The sequence below is a fragment of the Marmota monax genome, unplaced genomic scaffold (genome assembly GCF_021218885.2).
Source record: "Marmota monax isolate L192 unplaced genomic scaffold, Marmota_monax_Labrador192_F-V1.1 WCK01_AAM20220418_F8-fsc00013, whole genome shotgun sequence".
Classification (NCBI taxonomy): Eukaryota; Metazoa; Chordata; class Mammalia; order Rodentia; family Sciuridae; genus Marmota; species Marmota monax.
Window position 1 is genome coordinate 22,489,801 of NW_026692202.1, and position 21,855 is coordinate 22,511,655.

Consider the following 21,855-nt stretch of genomic DNA (forward strand, 5'->3'; position numbering starts at 1 on the left):
TAATTACCAATTTACAGAGAAAAGGGATATAAAAATATATTTCTTTAAAGCCCTTTGTAATTATAAAAGGGAAGTTAATTCCAGCAATAATATGTCATAGAAAAGAACACTGATGATTATAAATGCAAAGGATTTGGTGTTGATGTTCCAGATGTGAAATGTGCCTGTTGGTCAATGTTGGGTAACTGGGAGAAGTAGAGCTATCTCAGATCTAAGATGTCTCAAGAGAGATCATGACATATCCTTTGAACAAAGGGCATTAGGGAACTGGGTCAAGAGCAAATAGTTGAGAAATAAAAGTGGTTTCCTTTTGCTTGCCTACTCAAAATTATTTTCACAGAATTGATGGGATGGTGGAGGTTTCATTTCCAAAAGAGGGAAGAAATAATAAAGAAATACTACCTTATAGCTATAACATACCCATGGAAACCCAAATTTATCTAGAAATGAGCACTCCCAAACATAAAGAACTCTCTGAGTGGTTCTCACCCCTGGGTCATTACATTACAATTGCTGGAAATTGTAATTTAACCTAGTTAAATTTGAATCTCTTAAGAGCTGGGTCTAGGGCATTGGTATTTAATTTAAAATGCTCCTCAAGCTATTCTAATGTGTAGAAAACCCTTAGGAGCCAGAGCTTCCTAGCCTTCTGTAATTCTTCCAACAGCCATCAGTGTGGAGCCCAGTGATGCACAGCCACCATCCTCTTTGTGTCATGTGAGGCTTTTAAGCCTGCCTTTCAATCTTCTATCAAGGAACAGATAGAAGGGGACACACCTTTTCTCCCACAAAGGCTGCCTCCTTTGGCCTGCCTCTGCTTTTACCCTCCATTTCCTACTCTCCTCAGAATAAACAACTAAAATGGCAAGCCCACCATAGTAAAGCTAAGGAGAAACCTGGGTGAACTTCCCAGAGAGGTAAAGAAGCTGTATGTGTGTCGTGAGTGTGCTGCTCTCTGCCCTAGGAAAAGGAAGGGGAAATGTTTTTTATGTCAGTGGACTTCAGGAACGTGGGATGGCTCTCAACTGGATTTCCAAGAATGGGGTTGGTGTATAAAGATACTCAATGAGAAAAATATCATCTAACATCAGGTATGGGTTGTTCTTATAATTTCCTTTAATCCACTGTGCTGAAGAGAGGGACTTACCCATCCTCTCCTACTTGACCTGTTCACAGTGAAAGCTAATTAAAGAAAGAAAATTTAGATTATTTAATATGATGGTCTTCTATGTCAGATCTAAAGTTCCAGAGATGTGATTTTTCTATAAATGTAAGACTTATTTATATTTCATACTTTAAATAGTGGCTTAGAGGTAGTTAAAAGTTTTAAGCATTTCTGTTTTAAAAGTAGGTTTTCCCTGGGTTTGGATGGATATGTTTGCCTTCCTCGATGCAGTGATGCTGTTTTCCAACAAACAAAGCAAACCAAGAGGGAGTCAGCAACATAGCAAAGCAACACAAGTAGCTCCCCTTCCCAGCCCAGTTCTGTAGTTCCTGAGTACCTCTGGGATAAGGAGAGGAAGAGACAGGTCTACTTACCAGAGTCATGTTTCAATAATTCATCCTTTATCATCTGGAATCCATCTCCACCACTGGCCAAGTAGCTTGGGAGGGTCACCTTATATACCTCATCCATTTTAAGAGGCTCGTAACTGGGTACTCGACACTTAGTGCAAAGGACATCTAATTGGACCACTCTGTCCCCAGGTTTTCGGGAAAGATCATATACCACATGGATTCCTAGAAAATAAATGAATCTATATGTTTTCACGGGATCCAACCAGAGACTTCTATTAACTAAGAAGGGGATTTTGGCCTACATCTGGAATTTGGAACTAGGCTTGGTTCTCCATTAGTTCAAACTTAAGTGAAATTTCATCAAGGGAATGGAAGTGACACTGCCGCTGCCCTTTCTTGGTTAGCTTCATCCTTGATACCCTCTAGGAGACGTGAGAACCACTGGAAGGGAAAATGGCTCTAGATTAGAATGGGCAAGGTTGATTCTGCAGGGGGAAACCACAACTCTTTCCTTACCCCCAGTTTTTAAATATTGAGTAATTGTTCCAGTAACTTGTGGCTTGGAAAATCAGAAACATATGAGAGGCACAGAGTATTCATAATAATTTTGAAGACTAAAACGTAATAAATAGGGATTAGGTGATTTTCACAAAAGACTGTAGCTACCCAGCACTTTGCCAAAACTATCAGACCTGCTGTTTCCTTAGCTCCCTCCTGGGAAAATGCCTGGATGTCAGGTTACCCTATAGACAGCGGGCCAGGACCCCATACTGCAGCTGCTCAATCCTGCAGCAATGTGTTCTGCAAAGGGAAGACTCGCCAAAGCAAGTCAAGTGGGGCCACTGTGACCTAAAGGCAAAAACTGGGTGCAAAATATGGTCTTGGAGTAAAATAAGATGATTAAGGATTAATTCACTGCTCTGTGAAATTCATTATTGGAGAAATCATTTCAGAAACCCTTAATGATATGACAAGCATTTATTTCTGTTCAATATTCAGTGTAATCCAAGAGAATAGTGAGACAGTTTTTCTCATTGCACTTGATACTTGAGGACTTGCCAGGTCATAGTAGGATTAGAGTCAGGTTCCAGTGCCTGTGCAGGCTTCCCCTCCCAGAAATCCTTATTAACACTGATTGACACTTCATTCCTATGAGCCTCCGCATGGTTCCAGGCAATTAATGACTAGAATAGAGGAGAGTATTTTTTTTAACAAAGAATATTGAATGCTTAAACAACTAAGATTTTAATAGACCTTAAGGCAGCAGACCTGCTTCATGTTTAGAGGGTCATCTCCTGTGGAGGGCCCATCTAAGATCCAATTCAGATTTGGCAAATATTGCCTATTGTTTGGGGGCTTTGATCCTAGCCTAATCTCAGTGGTCTAAGAGTCCATAACCATTGAAAAATGAGGTAAAGGTGTTGGGTGGGGAAACCCCAAACAAGCCTGGTCACAGAGGTCCTGTCTTGGTGAGCACAAAACTGAGCCAACCATCAAGAAATCCTGTATCACCTTGGATGGGTGACTTACCGCCCACCTGTAGGAACTCTCCTGTGGACTGGCCATAGCGATACACGCTGTGCTCAAAAGCCTTCTTCAGGGTGGAGCCTTTTAATTGGACCAAGTCAAATGTACCTCCAAAGGGCAACACAGCAGCCAGGTTCTCCCAGGTAATCGTGCCTGAAGGCAATCCCAGATGAGGAAAGAAGGAAAGTAGCTTGAGAAAACTCTTTACCCTTAGACAAATTTCTCAGGGTCAGCAGAGGAGGTTAGGGGGATATGAGGCTGTTAGAGCAACAACTATGGAGGGAATGGACTGAAAAGCCTTCATTCTACCGTCCACACTGAGCAGGGGTGGAGCTCACTAACAGCTGTGGCTCAGCCTTGGATATCCTGGTTTAGGGCTGTATCTCTAGTAGGTTGTTATCCTTTGCTCAGTTTCTCTGGACAGGCAGTATGTCCCTGCCACCTGTCTCTGTTTGACAATGAAATGAGCTCTGGGTCTTACACTGATAATGATTGGATTTGACAGTGTATCAAGAGTGTCATGGATATATCTGTCTTGTCAATTTGTTTTACCATATGATATAATCTTGGATATCTGTAAATATGCTAAAATATCAACTTAAACCAATTGTATATCTTTTCTAGCACAAGAGACTGGTAGTTATATCTTTCTCTTTCCAGATGCCAAGGTGGAGGCTGTCAATAATTTGCATAAATCAGTAGCAATTAGTATTTAGCTTTGCAAGTCAGAAATGTAGACCAAGCTTGGGTTCTGCTAACCCTCACTGCTGTATCTATGTGTGAATACATATGAGAATGCATGTGTGTATCTCTTGGACTCACAGCTAACCCAAACCAAGACACTGACATTTTGGTACATGGCCGACTGCACAGGTGAGCAGAGGAGTATCAGTGCAGGGACCTCAGAGGGGAAGTGGGTCAGAAAGCCAGGGATGCTGGGCCTGGAGAGCATACCATTGTTCTGTTCATCAATGGGTGACCGGATACCACCTCCATTTAAAATGCACATGGACACATGATTCCAGAACATTTCATCCGGGTGTCTAAGGTTGTTGTTAATCTGCAATAATAGCAAAAATATACATTAGTTGTTTTGAGTCTTCTTCCTCAGGATCAGTTCCAGGAATCTGGTTAGTTCTCCTGAGAAAATAAAACTGTTCTTTCCCTGCTTCTCTGTTCCCAGAGATTCCTCAACTGTCATTAGTCAGAACTAGTTTTATGCGCTATTAGTCATAAAACAATTATTAAACTACTTATCTTCAACTAGTTTATTTATCCTCTGTTAATCAGAAGCAAAAATATGATGTTGTGACCAGTCCCATTTTAGACTCTTAGGAATGGGAAGCTCTTGGCCCCATCTCCTAAAACCCCTGTCCTTTCAGGCTGGTGGGCCTTAGCAAAATGGTCTCTCAAGGTGTAGCCCTGGTGTTGAGATGGCTCTAGTGTGGACTGGCCTGCAGTGCTGCTCCTCATAGTCTCTTTCAGGACAGGCAGGGACCTCAAGCCCGCTCGGTACAAGACTTCATGCCTATCAGAAACCAGCCTCCATGTGTATGTCCCCAGCCAGGTCCCAACCTGGCAATTTTGGAGACACAGAGAAAGGGTTCTAAAAAAGGAAAATCAGATCCATTCTGACTTTTATTTTATAAAATGTATGTTTAATTTTATAAAATATGTTTAGTTACAAGAAATAAAATGATTTTAAAAAAATACAGCCCAGAAAGTAAAAGTTCTCTTATATTTGCCCCTGCCTTTTTAACAGAGAGGTAAGCACGGCTAACAGACTGGGGTGCTTCTTTAGATTTTTCTCTAAACATGTACAAACTGGCTTCCCTCACACTAACTGCAGGATGCTGAGGAGCCAGTATGGTTCTCATCTTTAAAAGCATGAATGTTGTCATTTACCTGGCAAACCTTTATTGGGTGTGATTGTATTCTAGGCACAGGGCAGTGGGCACTACATGCTGATCCCTAACAAAGGAACAGCCTCCTGGGTGCCCCTGTAAGCCTGTGGGAGTGGTGTATCTGACCTGGGGGACCTCAGTTCAGCATGACTCCCAGGAAGCTACCAAGGCCAGTCTGCCCCCACACAAATGCTCCTCAAGGGTAATCTTGCTCCACTCTTGGTAAAGGACTTATTATTATGATAATAATTGTGCTGTCATTTGGGGAAAGAGGTTTCAGAGACACAAGGTCAGGTTCTCTGGAGCCAAGTGAACAGATCAGAGAAAACCAGTCTTGCCAAGTTAGGGCCAAACAGATGTGTTTTATCTCTCTTCAGGTTGGCTGAGTTTATCTGTGTCTTTGGCTCATCTTACAGAAAGAAAATAATACCCCAAATTCAGACATTCAAGAAGGACACCTTAAAATAGAGGTTTTAATTTTTGTAAAGTAATTGTCACCCAATGTGGTCCAGGCACCTTGCCACCTTACTCAGTGCAATATCAGCCAAGCTTTTGTCTTTTTTTTTTTTTTTTGTAAAAGAAAACCCCAATTCTGCAACTATCAGTTTGACCCTAATTGCATCTTCCTTCCTCTCCCCATCGTCCTTCCCTCCCTTCTCTGCCCCTGCAGTGGACTCACCATAGCATCACAGATCAAGTTGCCCATGTTACACTCTTTAAAGCGGCATGATTGAGTAGAGCCATCCAGATAGACAATCGTTTTCCCCAGTTCTTGGGTAGAATAATTATCCAATTTTATTCTCCATTTGTTAATGTCTGCTTTGATGCTTGCATCTAGAATAATAGAAAAGAAGGATTGAAGGAGGGAGGGGGGCGAGGGAGGAAGCCTGTAGTTAAAGCAGATCTCACAATGGGGAAATTCTGGAGGAGGAATCGGATTTTATCCAGTTTACCTACTGTGAGTACACATTTCTTAACCATATGTGTGTACGTTTTGGGTTGGCCATGAAATTTCCTTAGGAACATCTATTTTGTTTCTGAGTCCCAGACCAAAAAAAAAATAAGAAATACACGACTTCATCTGATGAATAAAGAAACTGAGGACCACTGGACCTGGGCATCTTGCCCATGGCACACAGCCCCTTACTGGATGGGGTGCCAGGATTTGAGCCCTGCTCTTCACCAGTTGAAGCCCTTTGCTTTAATAATTAGCTCTTCTCTGAGCTGAGAGTAGCTTTTGCTTGTCAGAATCAAGCTTTTTAAAAGGCAGAAGAAGCCATGAAGTACAAAGTCTGATGTTGAAAGGACTTGAATAAGCAAATGGGGATTTTGGCCTTTGGGAGTTTTAAATTTCCTTATCTATAAAGGGTAAACTCAAGGAAGAAGCTAGATTTTTCTATTCTCCTGAAAACATTAAACAAAGGAAGGGTAAAGTCTAGCCACCTATTTTTTTGAACTGGTGGAATATTCCCCCGAATTTCACATACCTTCAGGAATGCTGCTATTCAGAAGAATGGGATTTCCATGTGAAGTGACGACATCTCCCTTTTCATCAAACTCAACCTTCAAATAGCCTAGGTATTTGCCAAAAGCATAGGCCTGGACCACAGGAACCTTCCGCCCATCATCGGAGGTGACTATAAATGGGTACTTCCCAACAGGCACCTCTGTACAAGGTGCAGTGCCTGAAATAAAAGAGCCAAAGCTGATCAAGTTAGTCCTTGTATGCGGCTGGCTGAAGGCCAGCAGGCCCCTGGCAGATGACAGTGAGTTTTAAATTGATGATTCACCAGCTGCTGTTCCACATAGCTGTTCTTTCAGAGCCCTGCCTGGGTATTTGCCCATTTCTGAATGCCCATTTTGGCACATGAATTTTTCCATTCTCAACTCACCAGGCATTTACTAAGCTCTTCCTAAGTCTAGGGCATTGTGCTGGGTGCTCTGGGGCCCCAAAGATGGAATATTGCTAAAATGATCCTACCTTCTTTCTGGCTCTGGCTCCATTCCCCCTAGCTAGATAGATGAGCCACACCACCTCATTTTACTGCACTTCACTTTCTTTGCCTGTAAAGTGGGCGAAATAACAATTCTTATTTCAAGAATCATTGAGGGCTGTTGAGACTCAAAATATCAAAGCTTTCTAGCATGGTGCCTGGCAGGCATAGTGGGTACACAACACAGTTCTTTCCCTTAGAAAGTGATGGCAATCTCTAGAAACTCTGGACATACAATCAAGAGCTTAGCTCATGGAAGATGAGCAGAAATGGCAAAGACCATCTTGGGTTTTGTTAAATTCTCCATCCCCTCAGATGCTGTTTAGAAGAGCCGTGTTCAGTAAGTGCTGCACTCTTTCTTTCCCAGCTAAACCCTCACACCTATCATATTTTATAGGTGTCTTGTCTCAAAGGGGACACCAAGGAGAGCTTGGAAGCTGTCAATCACCAGAGGCTTCCTACACATGGGCTTGCAGGAGGGTAAGTGTGGCCATGTAGGGAGCTTGGGGTGCCCAGTGTCTCATTGCTTGGCACATTTAAATTCTTTAACTACACCCCTCCTAAATTCACATGGTAGTTCATATCTTACCTCCACAGAAGCAATGACATAGCTGGATCTTCTTGGAAACTATAAAGATACCCTTGACCCCACTGCTGTTTCTGTTACCTTCCTTATCACACCCACAACTAGTCTTTCCTACTAGATGTTTACAGAGGGTCTAGAGAACTTCAGCATATGTTGGTTACACACATGCCCCAGTTCTGAGAATGGGCCATGTGCCAAGCACTGCGCTATATCTCATTTAGTCCTCCAACTTTCCCATGAAGCAGGTCCTATAATAAGCAGGTCACAGACGAGAAAACTGTCATAGGTGAAGAGCTCAGTGTCACACAACTGGTATGTGATAGGAAGCTGATTGAAAACCAGAGCTATCAGACACTATATCTTATGTTTTCTCCATAACCCAAAACAGCCTACCATGTGTTATTTGTATAAAGTCTGCAAGTTGATTGCCAAATGTCACAAAATCACAAGCAAGCCCAGCTTTGCACCTTCGTGTCCCCAGCTCTTTTTCTTCACCTAAGACACACTGGGGTGGCAGCCCCCTTCAAGGGTAATAACCATGGGGCACATGGTTATACTCTGTCTACACAGAGCCACATCTTTGTCTTTGGAAACCTGACTCATCTTCTGGGCAGGAGTGAAACTGTCCACCAGATCCTGTTCCAGTCATCTAGCTAATAACTCCTTCAGGAACCAAACAGAGAAGTGGTGGAGCTGTGGACTGACATCTGGAGTTGGGAAAACAGGCGTATGGTAGCAAAGTGCAGTGTTTGAAGGTACCTCAAGGCATCCTGCCCTGGGAGCCTGTGATCTGCACAACTGTCCTGGTATCACATGGTAACAGACAGAGGTACCAAGGGACAGACAATTGCAAATTACCAGCACCTCACTAACAAGAAACAGCTGTTGCTAACTTCGAAGTCCTGTTATCTTGCTTCCTCTGTGAAGAAAAAATGAATCAAGAAAAGTCTTGGAACTTTACTTTTAAAAAAAGGCGCCCAACTGGAGATAGTGAGAACCTTGTTCCATTTCCTCAAAGCGGACAGGAATATGTTGGCTGTGACAGTAGCAGGTGACCTGATGTATGGTAGAGGAGAAGGGAAGATGAAAATTTTAATTGTCCTCATTCTGTTTGTCCTGTTTTCCTTTAGGTCAAAGCTGGGGTCTGCTCTGTATTTCAGGGGGTCAGGGGGTTGGTCTTTCCTTTTCTGAAGGCAGGTATTTAGAAAGGTGTAGTTCCCCAAACTTCCACAAGGTGGCGGAGAACGCCCCTTTCAAGAGGGAAAAAGTGTAGTTGTTAAAATCAGGCTGGCAGTTTCCTGGAAACCCCAAAGAATGGCAAGCCTGACTATTTTTTAGTCTTTATTTTTCTGTCTTCCATAGAAATATCTGAACTTAAACAGAATGTAAAAGTTATGAATCTGAAATTTGGTCAAGTACCTCATCAGCTCATCATGCAAACAGGAGTTAGCAAACCCAGCTCCCATCGGACTGGCAACATTCTCCAGTTACAAAAGACCCTGATGTTCCTCTTATTAAAAAAAAATATGTTCCCTCAGTATCTTAAAAAGACCTAATCAGGAATAAGGAGGATGCTTCCTGTGTGGCTGAGGCAATAGCTGGTCTAGTTTGGCTAATCTCAGACTCCTCCATAGCAGAGCCCTGTCTGCTTCGTACATTTGACAATCTCAGAAAACTACTGGCAGAGAAAACAATCCAGGGCTTCACATTTTCCACACCATTCCATGCCATTCTGCCAAGGATTTTTACATCCAAAATACTCTGTCTACACAGAGCCACATCTTTGTCTTTGGAAACCTGACTCATCTTCTGGGCAGGAGTGAAACTGTCCACCAGATCCTGTTCCAGTCATCTAGCTAATAACTCCTTCAGGAACCAAACAGAGAAGTGGTGGAGCAGTGGACTGATATCTGGAGTTGGGAAAACAGGCGTATGGTAGCAAAGTGCAGTGTTTGAGGGAACCTCAAGGCATCCTGCCCTGGGAACCTGTGATCTGCACAACTGTCCTAGTATCATGTGGTAACAGACAGAGGTACCAAGGGGCAGACCTTTGATGTGGTTTTCAACTGCCTGAATTATAAGATGATTTAAGGAAGTCTGTGCTATTGTAGCAGAATGATTTGGGGGGACATTTTAAAACAAAATTATTTCCTCTAATTCCCTTGGAAAGATATTTTTCTTACATTGATTTTCTCCTCTCACAACCTTTCCCTAATCTATTCCCTCATCTTTAATATTCCTTACTTATGGTACTCTAAATTCTTAAAAAAAAAAAAAAAGCCCTCTCCTGTCTTCAGGTCAAGAGGTAACATCAAAAAAGAAAATGCAGATGCTGATTTGAGGAGGTCAAGATTCCCTTTGATGTGTTAAGGAGGCAGTGGAGACTCTCACTGAGAGGCTGAGGGGTTCTTGGGAAGAGGATGAATTCTACGAATTTCCCATCTTTTTTTTTTTTTTTTAAATTTAAGTTGTTGATAGACCTTTATTTATTTAATGCGGTGCTGAGAATCGAACCAAGCGCCTCATACATGCCAGGCAAGTGCGCTACTGCTGAGCCCCAGCCCCAGCCCAAATTTCCAGCCTTTTGTCCACTTTTCCCCTCTCCTCAAAGTTGTCCATTCCCTTGAGCCCATGAAGATGGAGATTTGAGACAGGGAGGTCTCCTCTGTCCTCCTCCAGGCTGGCTTTGAGTCAAACCTGTTTCTCATAAGCACTCACCCCCTGGGTTGTAGGGGAGCATGACTAGTGTGACCTGTGTGATCTGCGATGAAGCCTTCCTCCTGCACACTGTGGCTTTGACACATGTGAGAACCAACTTGATGACTTCTGAATTGGGGCCCTCATAAAAAGGACTGGATAAAAACAATGGTAGTCAACCTATTTCAAATCATTGTTTCTAAGAGCCTCAAGCTTCTCTTTCACACACCTCAGAAGGGCTCACTCCCATCACACACTGCTTTCCCATCACACACCGCTTTCATCAGTCTCCTTGCCACCATCTCCCCACTTAAGCCAGAGACTTGGCCACTCTTATCTCCTGACAGGGCTACTGCCAGAGCTTCCTCACTGGCCTCTTCTTTGCTTCTTTCTAATCCAGTCCCCACACAGTAGCCTGAGTGATCCTCCTAAAACACACATATGATCATGTACAACCTGGTTCAGATATTCCCTACTGGCTACAGGGAAAACACTGACCATAATATGAATACCATAAACTGTAAGGCCTAGACAGGGTGGCCTTTTCTTATTTCACAGCTTCTTCTAGAACATCGACTCTGCCCTTCAGCAATCTTGTCCTCTTCCTATTCTTGGACCATACCCAACTGCCCAAGAGCCTTCACACAGGAAGTAAGACTGGAGCCAGAGGCCCATGGGTGAATTAGTCACATCTTTTCCCTTCAACTTATTAATCATGGGGAAGATGGAAAAAAGTAACAATACCCAACCTTACAGGGTTATTTGGTGGATTAAAGAAGATAATGCAGCAGGAGAAGACTGACTCAAGGTAAGTGCTCAATAAAGACTAATGATGATTACTCACCCTTGGGGTTTGTCTTTCTGATCATGGTCCTAATGTCAGTTTCTCAGGGAAACACTCACTGGTAATTCTCTTGGTCAGATTCTCCTAAGGCAGGCTCTCACAGCATTTCTTTTTTTGTCATCCCGGAGATTGAACCCATGCCAGGTAAGCACTCTACCACTGAGCCACACCCCTAGCTCTTGTACTGCTCTCTTCACAGCTTACTTTGTAATCACATATACCACAATTTATTTAATTATTTGCATAATTATGCATTAAAAATATGGGATATTCTCTTACTGATGAACAGTTACCAATTCCCATCCACAAATGTTTCTGGGCTGGGGAGAAATTAATAGCCTAAAAGCAAGTAAATGAGAGAAGCATCATTAGGTTGCTTGGTTTAAACAAGTATACCCCCAGTTTCTTATCTTTTAAAAGGAAGAAGATTCATTTAGAAAATTCGGGTCAGATTCTCAAATTTGGGAGAACTTTTTTTTTTTTTTAATTTAATAACAATATAGTAGTTCAGGTTTGGGATTAATGGTTAAATTTATAGGTTTTAGAGAGTTCTTTTAAATTTTTATTATAAAAAATAAAACTAGCATTACAAAACATTTGGTAAATGAAGCAAAAAATTATTCATAGGCTTATTAAAATTTCACAATCTTAAAAATACATGAGTAGCAAAAAGAGGGAAATTGGTGGCAGAATATATTTTAGGGAGAAATCATTCATTTAGTAAAATACTTAGAACATGTGTATTAGTCAGGCTTCTCTTACTTAGTTCCTATAACAATTCTCAGAAGTAGCTACATAGCTGTTTCCATCTTTTGAAGTATGGCCCTATGTATAAAGGTGGCTGTATAACCAATGTGATCCTGCAATCTGTACATGTGGAAAAATAAGATTATGTACCCCATTTGAATCAAATGTATGATATGTCAAGATCATTGTAATGTTTTGAGCAACTAATAAAAAAAGTAAAAAAAAAAAAGAAAGAAAGAAAGAAAGCTCAAGCTCAGGGTATTTAACAAGTTCAAGGTCAGATGACTAGCAGTGAGGAGCCAAGGAGGGAACTGTCTGCAGAGGTCAAAGTCCCCAAGTTGTTTTCCTACGAAGTCAAAGGAATGCTAACTTTTGCAGAAAATCACCAGGCAGCAAAACTAAGGAAGCACCAACTCCCATCTTCTGGATATCCAGTGTCTGTCCCATGGTCCCAGGATTTCACAATGGTTGTCATCAACTTTCCTCATACCTCAGCCCTGCCAGTGGGTCTTGACTATCATTTGTTTTACAGTCAATCTTTTTAGATTTTGGCTTTGAATAGTCTCATTTCATCTGAGAAAGCAAGATTGGTGTTAATGTGCTACAAAAATCTCTAATAAGAAGCCTCTGGCTTTGCTCTGTAAAGGAAGCAAATACTGAGGCTGGGCTATGACGACTGCAGGTCTACTGAATGCCCTGAATGGGTGACCAATGGAACAAGGAAGTCCCAGTGCTTATCTCATTCAAAAAGACTGAGGGAAATCATCTTTGAAGCTTTAGCCACACCTCTGCTCTTTGCTGATACTCCAGCTTACTTAATAAACCACAGATGTCAGCAGTCCCTATCAAATGCCCAAAGGAAACAGTTCTTTGTTGGACAATATTTCCTTGTCCTGTGAATATGGTTTTCTAATAATAATATGTTTTCTAATTTTGTTGTTTGCAAGCATTGTTTATCTGCCTGTGAATTTCCACCGATGGAGTTTCGATAATCATGCTTTTTATAACAAAAATCTTTTGCCCTCCCCACTTATCCTAATGCAGCAGGGAAGCATCTGCTCCTTGTAGAGTCAAGAGCATGCAGCAGGTTCTTCTAGTCTGTCTTCTTTATAATTACAACGTCAACTCCTTTTGTTTAAAGAACAAAATTCTGTAGTTATCAATGTAATTTCTGCTCTTTAAATGAAAAAAATTGAGTTTCATATTCAACAAATGTGCTTCTGAATCCAGAAGTGATGAATATTAGATAATTAATTTTAAAAGCCTAACAATCAAATTTTTAAAAATTAAACTTTGAAAGGCTCTCTGTTAACATTCATTTGGCAACAATACTGGACACCTGCCTCCCGTGTGTCCATCATGGCATGATTAAGAATATAATGATTCTACTGTCATGTATAACTAATTATAACAAATAAAAATAAATATTAAAAAATTTTTCCTGTGGAAGACCAAAAAAAAAAAAAAAGAATATAATGAATGCTTCCAGGCTAGGAAGGAGAGATGAGAAGGCTGCTGGATTGACAGGAAAAGAGGAGTTCAAGACTGGAGGATTTGCAAAGCCCAGCTCTGGAGAACTCTAGAAATAGGAGGGCAAAAGAGTTGGAGAGTGGAGTTTTGGAGCAACATTGGCAATGACCAATTTTCAGTCCTTTGCTTCAGAAGTGAAATTTTTACAATGGAGTGTAGGGAACAGTCACTGGGGAAGGGAATCAAGGAAACATGAATCTCATTTACTGCATCAGTCATCTACATGGACACCCCACCAGAAGGAAGGCAGGAGCTGGACAGGAGAAGACAGAAAAGCCAGTGCTCAGTTGTTGGTAATGTGAGAGTGTGCTTAGAGGCCATTAGCTGATAGTGATAAGAAGGGGACAGGGTATGAGCCTCAGAGGGGTTAGAGGAGAATTAAGTTCGTTGAAGTAGCCTAAGGAAGTTACAAATTGTTCTACCAAAAATTTTATTTCCTCAAATCTTGAAAAGTAAACAATCAAGTTCTATGCATAGATGAGTTTCTAGAGGGGAAGCCATTAACAGCACTAACAATTCTAACCATCTCTGTAGATACAGAAACTGACCCTAGGCCACAGTTCACCAGATTGACTAGTTGAACCTAAACTTTAGTTAAAATATTGGTGGCAATCAGGAAGACAGCATCTTATGAGTTCTTTGAAGAGTCTCCAGGGGAACAGATTCCCTTGGTGTACCTGCTGCAGGTTTCAACTTGCACTCCCTTTACTACTTTTTTCTCCAAAGGCCTCTGGGGTCCACTGAAGGACTCCAAGATTTAAGCTCCTTTAGAGAAAGCATTTGCATTCTGGCCTTGTCATTGCAGCCTTAACATTATGTAAGCTTGGCGGGGGTCGGGGGGGTCGGGAGTCCTCTTCTCTCTGATGTGAGATGGTCAGGCAATGGCCAGGTGATTTTAGCAGAGGAGGACAGTTGAAGGAACCTTGAATGACTTTCAGTATTTGAAGAGAAGCAGGTCATGAGCTGTATTAGTCATGCATCGTTGAGAGCTGAGATTTTTAAAAATAGGGCTAGCTACAATACAATAAAACTAGTAGGTGGTGATGGATATTTAAAAATTAAATAATAGAACAAAAAATAGTGGAGTGCCATCTAGGTACTTGGGAAAATTTTCTTTCAGGTTTGTATGTGTGCGTGTGTACATGCACGTGTATACTGAGATGGTTCTTAACAAGAATTAAATTTCCAAGGGATGTATTATTTTAGCTATATTAACTAAACATGATTAAGAGATTCATTATCTTAACTTCCTGTGAATTCCATAAAATGATTTGGAGGAGTTTTTTTTTTTTTAAGGCTGGGAAAATGTATTTAAATGGGCAAAAATGCCCTAGCATTGTCTTTCATTGTTAGGTTCCATCCTCAAAACCAGTGTTGAATAGAAGAGTTTCAGAACAAGTTTAATCTTGGTAAGCCATTAAGAAATGTGAAATCAGTGACTAAAACTCAGTCACACCAGTTTTCTCAGAAACTGTAATTATTTACTTCAAGATTTAGAGATAAACCAAGTATAATTTTCATCCTCAAATCTCTCTTTCATCCTCTGTTGTAGGATTTCATTGGCTGGAATAACAGTGACAAGAGCAGGAGGGTAGGCTGCAGGATTCATGGGAGGCAGGAGCTCGATATAAACTGCCGCTTGCCTTAGGCTGTCCCATTGGTGCTCTAAATGGCATTAAATAAGATGGCATGGAGATAAGACAGGGACCCAGGGATGACTTCAGCATATGAAGGAGGCATGAGACTCCTTGGATGGTTCATGGTCTGCTTCATGCTTCATTTAAAGCTGAGGCTTTTTCTTTTTTTAAAGCTGAGTTTTTCAAAAATATTCATTAGCTACAATCCAAGGAAATTAATTTAATGAGTAGTAACTAGTATTTTTAAAAAACTGAAACCAGAGAACAGAAAATCAGATTGCATTCTGTGAAAGTTTCATATCACTTATGTGTGTGAATGTGTGTCTTTGTATGTGAATGCACATGCACAATATGTACATGTGTGTGTTGGGTCTTTCTGTAAAATGTCATTCTTTTTATGGATCACAGACAAAAATGTTTTAGAATACTTCTCTAATGTGAAGGGACAGGAGACATAACCAGCTCCTGCATGTCCTAGGGTTCTGACAGTGTCTCAGAAAAACTGAGAAAAGCCTTGGGGAAGGGTGTTTCAAACAAAAATGTTATTAGTGGTGCATATTAATTGCACAAGATAATTATTTCATTTTGAAATCTCCAAACGTGTATAACATGCTTTGATGGTATCCACCCTGTTACTCTCTCTGCCAACCCCTTCCCTACTAGCCCTCCTAATACTTTTATCTTTCCCCATCCCTTAGCTTCCATAAAAGAGAGAAAATGTGCAATACTTGTCTTTTTGTGTCTTGCTTTTGCTTTACATGAGCATCTCCAGTTCCATCAGTTTTCCTGCAAATGACATGATTTTATTCTTCATAGCTGAATAACACTCAATTGTGTATATAGGCCACATTCTATTTATCCATTCATCTGCTGATGGACATCTAGGCTAGTTTCATAGCTTGGCTATTGTGAATAGTGCTGCAATAGTGTGGGTATGCTGACTTTGAGTGCCTCAGGTATATACCCAGGTTTGGTATAGCTGGATCATATGGTAGTTCTATATTTGTTTGCAGGGGGTGGGGGGACCCCTAACCTGTTTTCCATAGTGGCTGTACTAAGTTACAGTCCTACCCACAGTGTGTAAGTATTCCTTTCTTCCCCTCTCCTACTCCTCCAGCTTCACCAGCATTTGTTATTTTTTTTTTCTTGCTAGTTTTTCTTTTCTTTTCTTTTTTTTTTTTTTTGCTAATTGCAATCCTGATGGGGGTAAGATAGAATTGCAGTATAGTTTTGATGTGCATTTCCTTGACAGCTGAAGATGTTATACATTTTTTCATATATTTATTGTCCACTTGTGCTTCTTCTCAGAAGTGTCTGTTCAGATTGTTTACTCATTTATTGATTGGATTACTTGTTTTTTTTGGTGTTGATTTTTTTTAGTTCTTTACATATTCTGGATATTAATCTTCTGTCAGATGAATAGCTTGCAAATATTTTCTCCCATCATGTAGGCTGTCTCTTCACTGTTGATTTCCTTCACTGTGCAGAAGCTTTTTAATTTGAAGTGGTCTTATTTGTCAATTCTTGCTCTTATTTACTCTTATTACATGGGAGTCTTATTCAGGGAATCATTGTCTATACCAGTCTACTGAATTATTTCCTCTGTGTTTTCCTATAGCAGTTTTCAAGGTTTCAGGTCTTACATTAAGGTCTTTGATCCATTTGAGTTGATTTTTGTATAGAGTGAGAGATAGGGATTTAGTTTCAATCTCTACATATGGCTATCCAGTTCTCCTGGCACCATTTGTTGAAGAGGCTGTCTGTCCTTTCTCTAATGTATGTTTTTGGCTCTTTGTTAAGAATCAGATAGCTGTAGATGCATGGATTTATTCTCGGATCTTCTATTCTATCTCATTGGTCTATATGTCTATTTTTTATGTCAATACCATGCTGTTTGTGCTATATTTTGAAATCAGGCATTGTGATGCCTCCAGTATTGTTGGTTTTGCTAAGGATTATTTGGCTATTCTGGATCTTTTTGGTTTAAATATGAATTTTAGAATTTTTTTCTAGTTATATGAAGAATGTTTTGGGCATTTTGATGAGGGTTATGCTGAATCTGTATATCACTTTGGATAGTAGGGTCATTTTAACAATATTAATTCTCCCAATTTGTGAACGTAGGCAATCTTTCCATATTCTAGTGTCTTCTCCAATCTCTTTCTTTAGAGTTTTATAATTGTCATTGTAGATGTCTTTCACTATCTTAGTCGGGTTTATTCCTAATTTTTTTAAAGGCTATTGTGAATGGGATTATTTTGCTGATTTCTTTCTCAGAAAGTTCATTATTGCTCTGTAGGAAAGTTATATATTTGCATATTGATTTTTTATCCTGCTACTTTGTTGAATTTATCAGTTTTAAGAGATGTTTAGTGTACTCTAGAGTTTTCTAGAAACAGAATAATATCATCTGCAAACAGAGATAATTTTACTTCTTGTTTTTCTACTTTTCTACTTTTTATTTTTTATTTATATTTATTTATTTATTTTTCTTTCTTGATTTCTCTGGCTAAAGCTTTCAGTGCTATACTGAATAAGAGTGATAAAAGTGGACATCTTGTTTCATTTCTGATTTTAGAGTAAATGCTTTCAGTTTTTCCCTCATTCAGTGTGATTTTGGCTGTAGGTTTGCTATAGATAGGATTTTTTAGGTTTAAATATGATCCTTCTTTACCTACTTTATTCAGGGCTTCCATTATGAAAGGATGTTGAATTTTATTAAAGGCTTTTTCTGCATCTGTTGAGATGATCATGTGATTTTTATCCTTCATTCTAATTATGTGCTGTGTTGTATGCATTGAATTGTGTATGGTGAACCAAACTTGCATCCCTGAAATGAAGCCAACTTGATTATGGTATATGATCTTTTTAATATGATACTAATTGCAACTTAAAGTATTTCATTGAAGATGTTTGGATCTGTGTTTATCAAGAATATTGGTCCATAGTTTTCTTTTTTGTTGTTGCTATGTCCTTACCAGGTTTTGGTAGCGGAGTAATACTAGTTTCATAGAATGAGTTTGTAAGAGCTCTGTGGAAGTATTAGCCCTGTTCTGAGGCTTCTGTGGTTTAGATGTGGATTGTCCCCTCATGGTTCATGTGCTAGAAGCTTGGTCCCTAGTGCAGCAATGCTGAAATGCTGAAATGTGGTGAAACCTTTAAGAAGTGGAGCCTAAGCCAAGTGTGGTGGCTCATTCCTGTAATCCCAGCTATTCAAGATGTTGAAGCAGGAGTATCACAAATTCAAGGACAGTGGTGGCAACTTAGCAAGACTCTATTCTCAAACATCTGGAGATGTAGCTCAGTGGTAAAGTGCCCCTGGGCTAAATCTCCAATACTGGAAGAGGAGGAGAAGGAGAGGATGGAGAGGATGAAGAGGAAGGAGAATGGGAAGAGGAAGAGAAAGAGAAAGGGGAAGAAGAAAGAGAAGGGGAAGAAGAAGTAGAGCCTAGTGAGAGGGAATGAAGTCATTGGGGCATCATTTTTGGAAGAGATTAATGCAGTTGTTGCAAGGCACCAGATAGTTCTGGAGAAGTGGGTTCTTAGAAAGTGAGGCCACCCCACTGCTTGGCCTCTTCTGCATAGGGCCATTTCCCTTTTTCCTTCTCTGCCATGTTATGATACAACCAAAAGGACCTTGTCAGAGGCCAAACTGATAAGGTTGGCTGATCTTGGATTTTGAGCCTCCAAAACTGTGCATAAAATAAATTTCTTTTTTTATAAAGTTTCCAGCTTGAGGTATTTCATGATACAAGTGAAAAAAGACTAAGACAGATGCTATTTACCTACATCCATTCATTACATGTATTAAAATCACAACGAGCCTTTATATGGGTACTCTTTTTACCACCCTTATTCTACAGATGAGGGAAAAGAGGATTCCACCATTAGATAGTAGTGGGGTTAGTAGGACTTCAGAGTCGTAACTTCTGCCCAGGGACCTGCTGGGATTTTCCCTGATCCTGAATCTCTTAGTCTATGTAATACTTCTGGAGCTACTAAAGTGACTCTTAGATGGTATAATGGTACCTACCCCAAGAAGTTCCTATCACTGCCAGGTTCAGTGGCACATGACTATAATATCAGCAACTCAGCAGACTGAGGCAGGAGGATTGCAAGTTCAAGGCTAGCCTGGACAACTTAGTGAGATCCTCTCTCAAAATAAAAAGAGCCAGGAATGTAGCTCAGTAGTAGAGTAGCCCTGGGTTCAATCTCCAACACCAGGGAAAAAAAAAGAAAGAAAAAAGTTCACAGCACTGTCTATCACCATCTTTGTCACACTTACTGATTGCCTGCATATGCCTGGGGCTAGTCTCACTATTTAATACACTTCTTTTCCTGTGTAACAATATTTATCCTTCTTATAAACATTGTAAGTGCCCAGTCTATTTTAGTCCAGTCTATTTTTAAAAAAGCTACAAGTCATAAGCTATCAAATTGCTTTTAAAACCACTAATGGGTAAAGCTCAGTTTGAAATTATTCTTTAACTGTAACTACAAAAAGATAAAATAATACATGTGAAGGGGTTGACTCAGCACAACATGAATATTGGCATTATGTTCTTAAGTGAAGGCCAGCCCTAGTTTGTGAGTCCTAATTTTAATTGACATATTTTTACTGGTAAGCAAAAAATCACATCCATTTCACTGCATCCAGGGCATAGCTACATACAGTTTAAAAAGCACTCTCATATCCCACCTCACATGATTTTCACCACAATGCTGCACCTCAAAAGTTATCATCCCCATTTTGAAGCTAAGGTAATCAGGAATGAGGATTTCTGACTCAATATTGTCTGTCTGTCCCTCCCTTGACTCCCTCCCCTCCTCTCCCCTCTCCTCTCCTCCCCTCCTCTCCCTCATTTTCTGATTGCAAAAGTAACATATCCAGTATCTGAAAAAACTTACAAGTACTATAAAAAATAAAAATTATTGTCTTGATGATAACCACATTTAACAGTTTTTGATATTTCCTATTATTTGAATATTTTTTTTATTTGAATATTTTGAGTTTTGCAAAATTATAAAAGCAGGATGCCTTTATATAGTCCACCTAAGTCTCTCCAAGGGGAGACCAGCTGCTGATGAACATGCTGTTTACTAGCCAGACCTCCTCTTCCTCCTTTTCTTGTGTGCTCTTCAAAGATCAATGTAGTTCAAGGTACAGGTGGGAAAGACAGAACCAGCAGATTCAAACATTTTGGGAGACCATAGGTTCAAAATGGAAAAAAAAAAAAAAAAACAACAAAAGTTTTTATAACTAGAATTTCTGAGTAAAAAGCTGGGACAGTTAGGTCAGTGGTGAGAACACATCTCCCTCTGAGCACCAGGAGCCACACAGGGTTTCCAATTTTAACATGGCAGTTGATAACTTGGTCTGTTCATTTGAGGATGATGTCAGCACTAGAGCAGTATTGATATATGCACTGAATAGAGACCTCAGTCCTGGCATTCAGGAGAGTAAGAACCCAAACCCAGAGTTTCAGTCTCTGCTACCTGTGCAACCTACAAATCCAATTCTGTCACCGTCAGCAATACAAGCCCTACTTACATTATTTTGTTTATGCTTAACATTTAAAAAAAATTTTTTTAGTTGTTAATACACCTTTATTTATTTTATGTGGTGCTAAGAATCGAACCCAGTGCCTCATACATGCCAGGCAAGTGCGCTACCACTGAGCCCCAGCCCCAGCCCCTAACATTTTTTAATAAGGATAAAAGCGGAGAAATCCCATGAAAATAGAAGGGAGACCAGTAGAGTAGAGGAAGGGGATGGAAGAGAGGGAAAGAGGAGATACTAGGGAACAAAAATGACCAAGTGATATTGTTCTACATGTTCACGTATGAATATGTAAAACTGAATCCCATTGTATTAATTATAATGTACCAATAAAAAATTTTAAAAAATTTATATGACATATTGACTTTAGATATAAGTCTATCCATAAACTGACTTTTGCATGGGGTTTGGTAATCTTTTTATATGTGTGTTTTGTATGTATTTATACATAAATAAGTGGAATTAATAATCATAAAACCAATAAATTCTTGGAATGCCTCTGAGTAAAAATGCCTACATTCCTATTCCATATCTACTGCATATATACAATGTATTATAGATTATAAAATACATATTGCATATTGGATAACAATAGAAATAAAAAATATCAGTTATGAAGGCCAAAAAGACAAAGTACCTTATCTGGACATCCTGGCCTATGCAAGTCTTTTGAAACAGTTACCTGTGTAGAGAAAAGTATTGGAGTGTCCTCCTACCACGACATCCACACCCTTCACTTTCTGAGCAATGAGTTTATCCATTTCAAAACCAGAGTGCCCCAGTGCAATAATTTTGTTCACATTTAGAGTTTTTAGCTTATCTACTTCAGGTTGCAATGCAGCGATTTCATCTTCAAATACTAAATTCGTTCCTAAGAGACAAAATAAATAGTTTTGATTATATTCTTATTTTACATACTAACATGCTAAGTATATACATCTTAATTAATTTTATTATTTTATTTCTCTGTTTAGTGGTACTGAGGGATTGAACTCAGGGCTTGCTCTACTATTGAGCTATAATCCCAGCCCTTTTTATATTTTCATTTTGAGACAGGGTCTCATTCAATTAACTAGATTGGCTTCAAACTGGTGATCCTCCTGTCTCAGCCTCCCAAATTGCTGGAATTACAGGTGTGTACCACTGTGCCTAGTGGACAACTTAATTTGTTAAATCTCTTCAATTAAGACTAAAATGTATTTATATATTACTGACAAATCCCGTAGGAAGCTAATAAAACTTCAAATCCACATTCCCAGTTACTTTTACTTAATGTTGCATTAGTTTAAAATTGAGCTCAATCCCAAACTA

The 21,855-nt window shown here is 39.8% G+C and overlaps 2 protein-coding genes across 5 annotated transcripts in view; one reads left to right on the top strand and one right to left on the bottom strand.

Annotated features, from left to right (window-relative positions):
• Snx14 (sorting nexin 14) overlaps positions 1–11,043 on the top strand; it is a 120,712-nt gene extending 109,669 nt beyond the window's left edge. For all 3 annotated transcript variants that reach the window (XM_058575823.1, XM_058575822.1, XM_058575825.1), the window contains 2 exons: positions 7,341–7,423; positions 10,983–11,043. In XM_058575823.1, the coding sequence (XP_058431806.1) occupies positions 7,341–7,423; positions 10,983–11,028 (129 nt within the window). In that variant the 3' untranslated portion in view covers positions 11,029–11,043. The remainder of the gene's footprint in view (positions 1–7,340; positions 7,424–10,982) is intronic.
• Nt5e (5'-nucleotidase ecto) overlaps positions 1–21,855 on the bottom strand; it is a 45,450-nt gene that overhangs the window by 1,970 nt on the left and 21,625 nt on the right. Inside the window, exons 3-8 of one of the 2 annotated variants that reach the window (XM_046431929.2) lie at positions 21,227–21,415; positions 6,437–6,634; positions 5,629–5,783; positions 4,000–4,105; positions 3,049–3,198; positions 1,540–1,740 (exon numbers count right to left, since the gene is read on the bottom strand). In XM_046431929.2, coding sequence (XP_046287885.1) covers positions 1,540–1,740; positions 3,049–3,198; positions 4,000–4,105; positions 5,629–5,783; positions 6,437–6,634; positions 21,227–21,415 — 999 coding nt within the window. Of the gene's footprint in view, positions 1–1,539; positions 1,741–2,481; positions 2,703–3,048; positions 3,199–3,999; positions 4,106–5,628; positions 5,784–6,436; positions 6,635–21,226; positions 21,416–21,855 lie in introns of those variants that run through there. The other variant, XM_046431937.2, reaches the window with a different exon arrangement.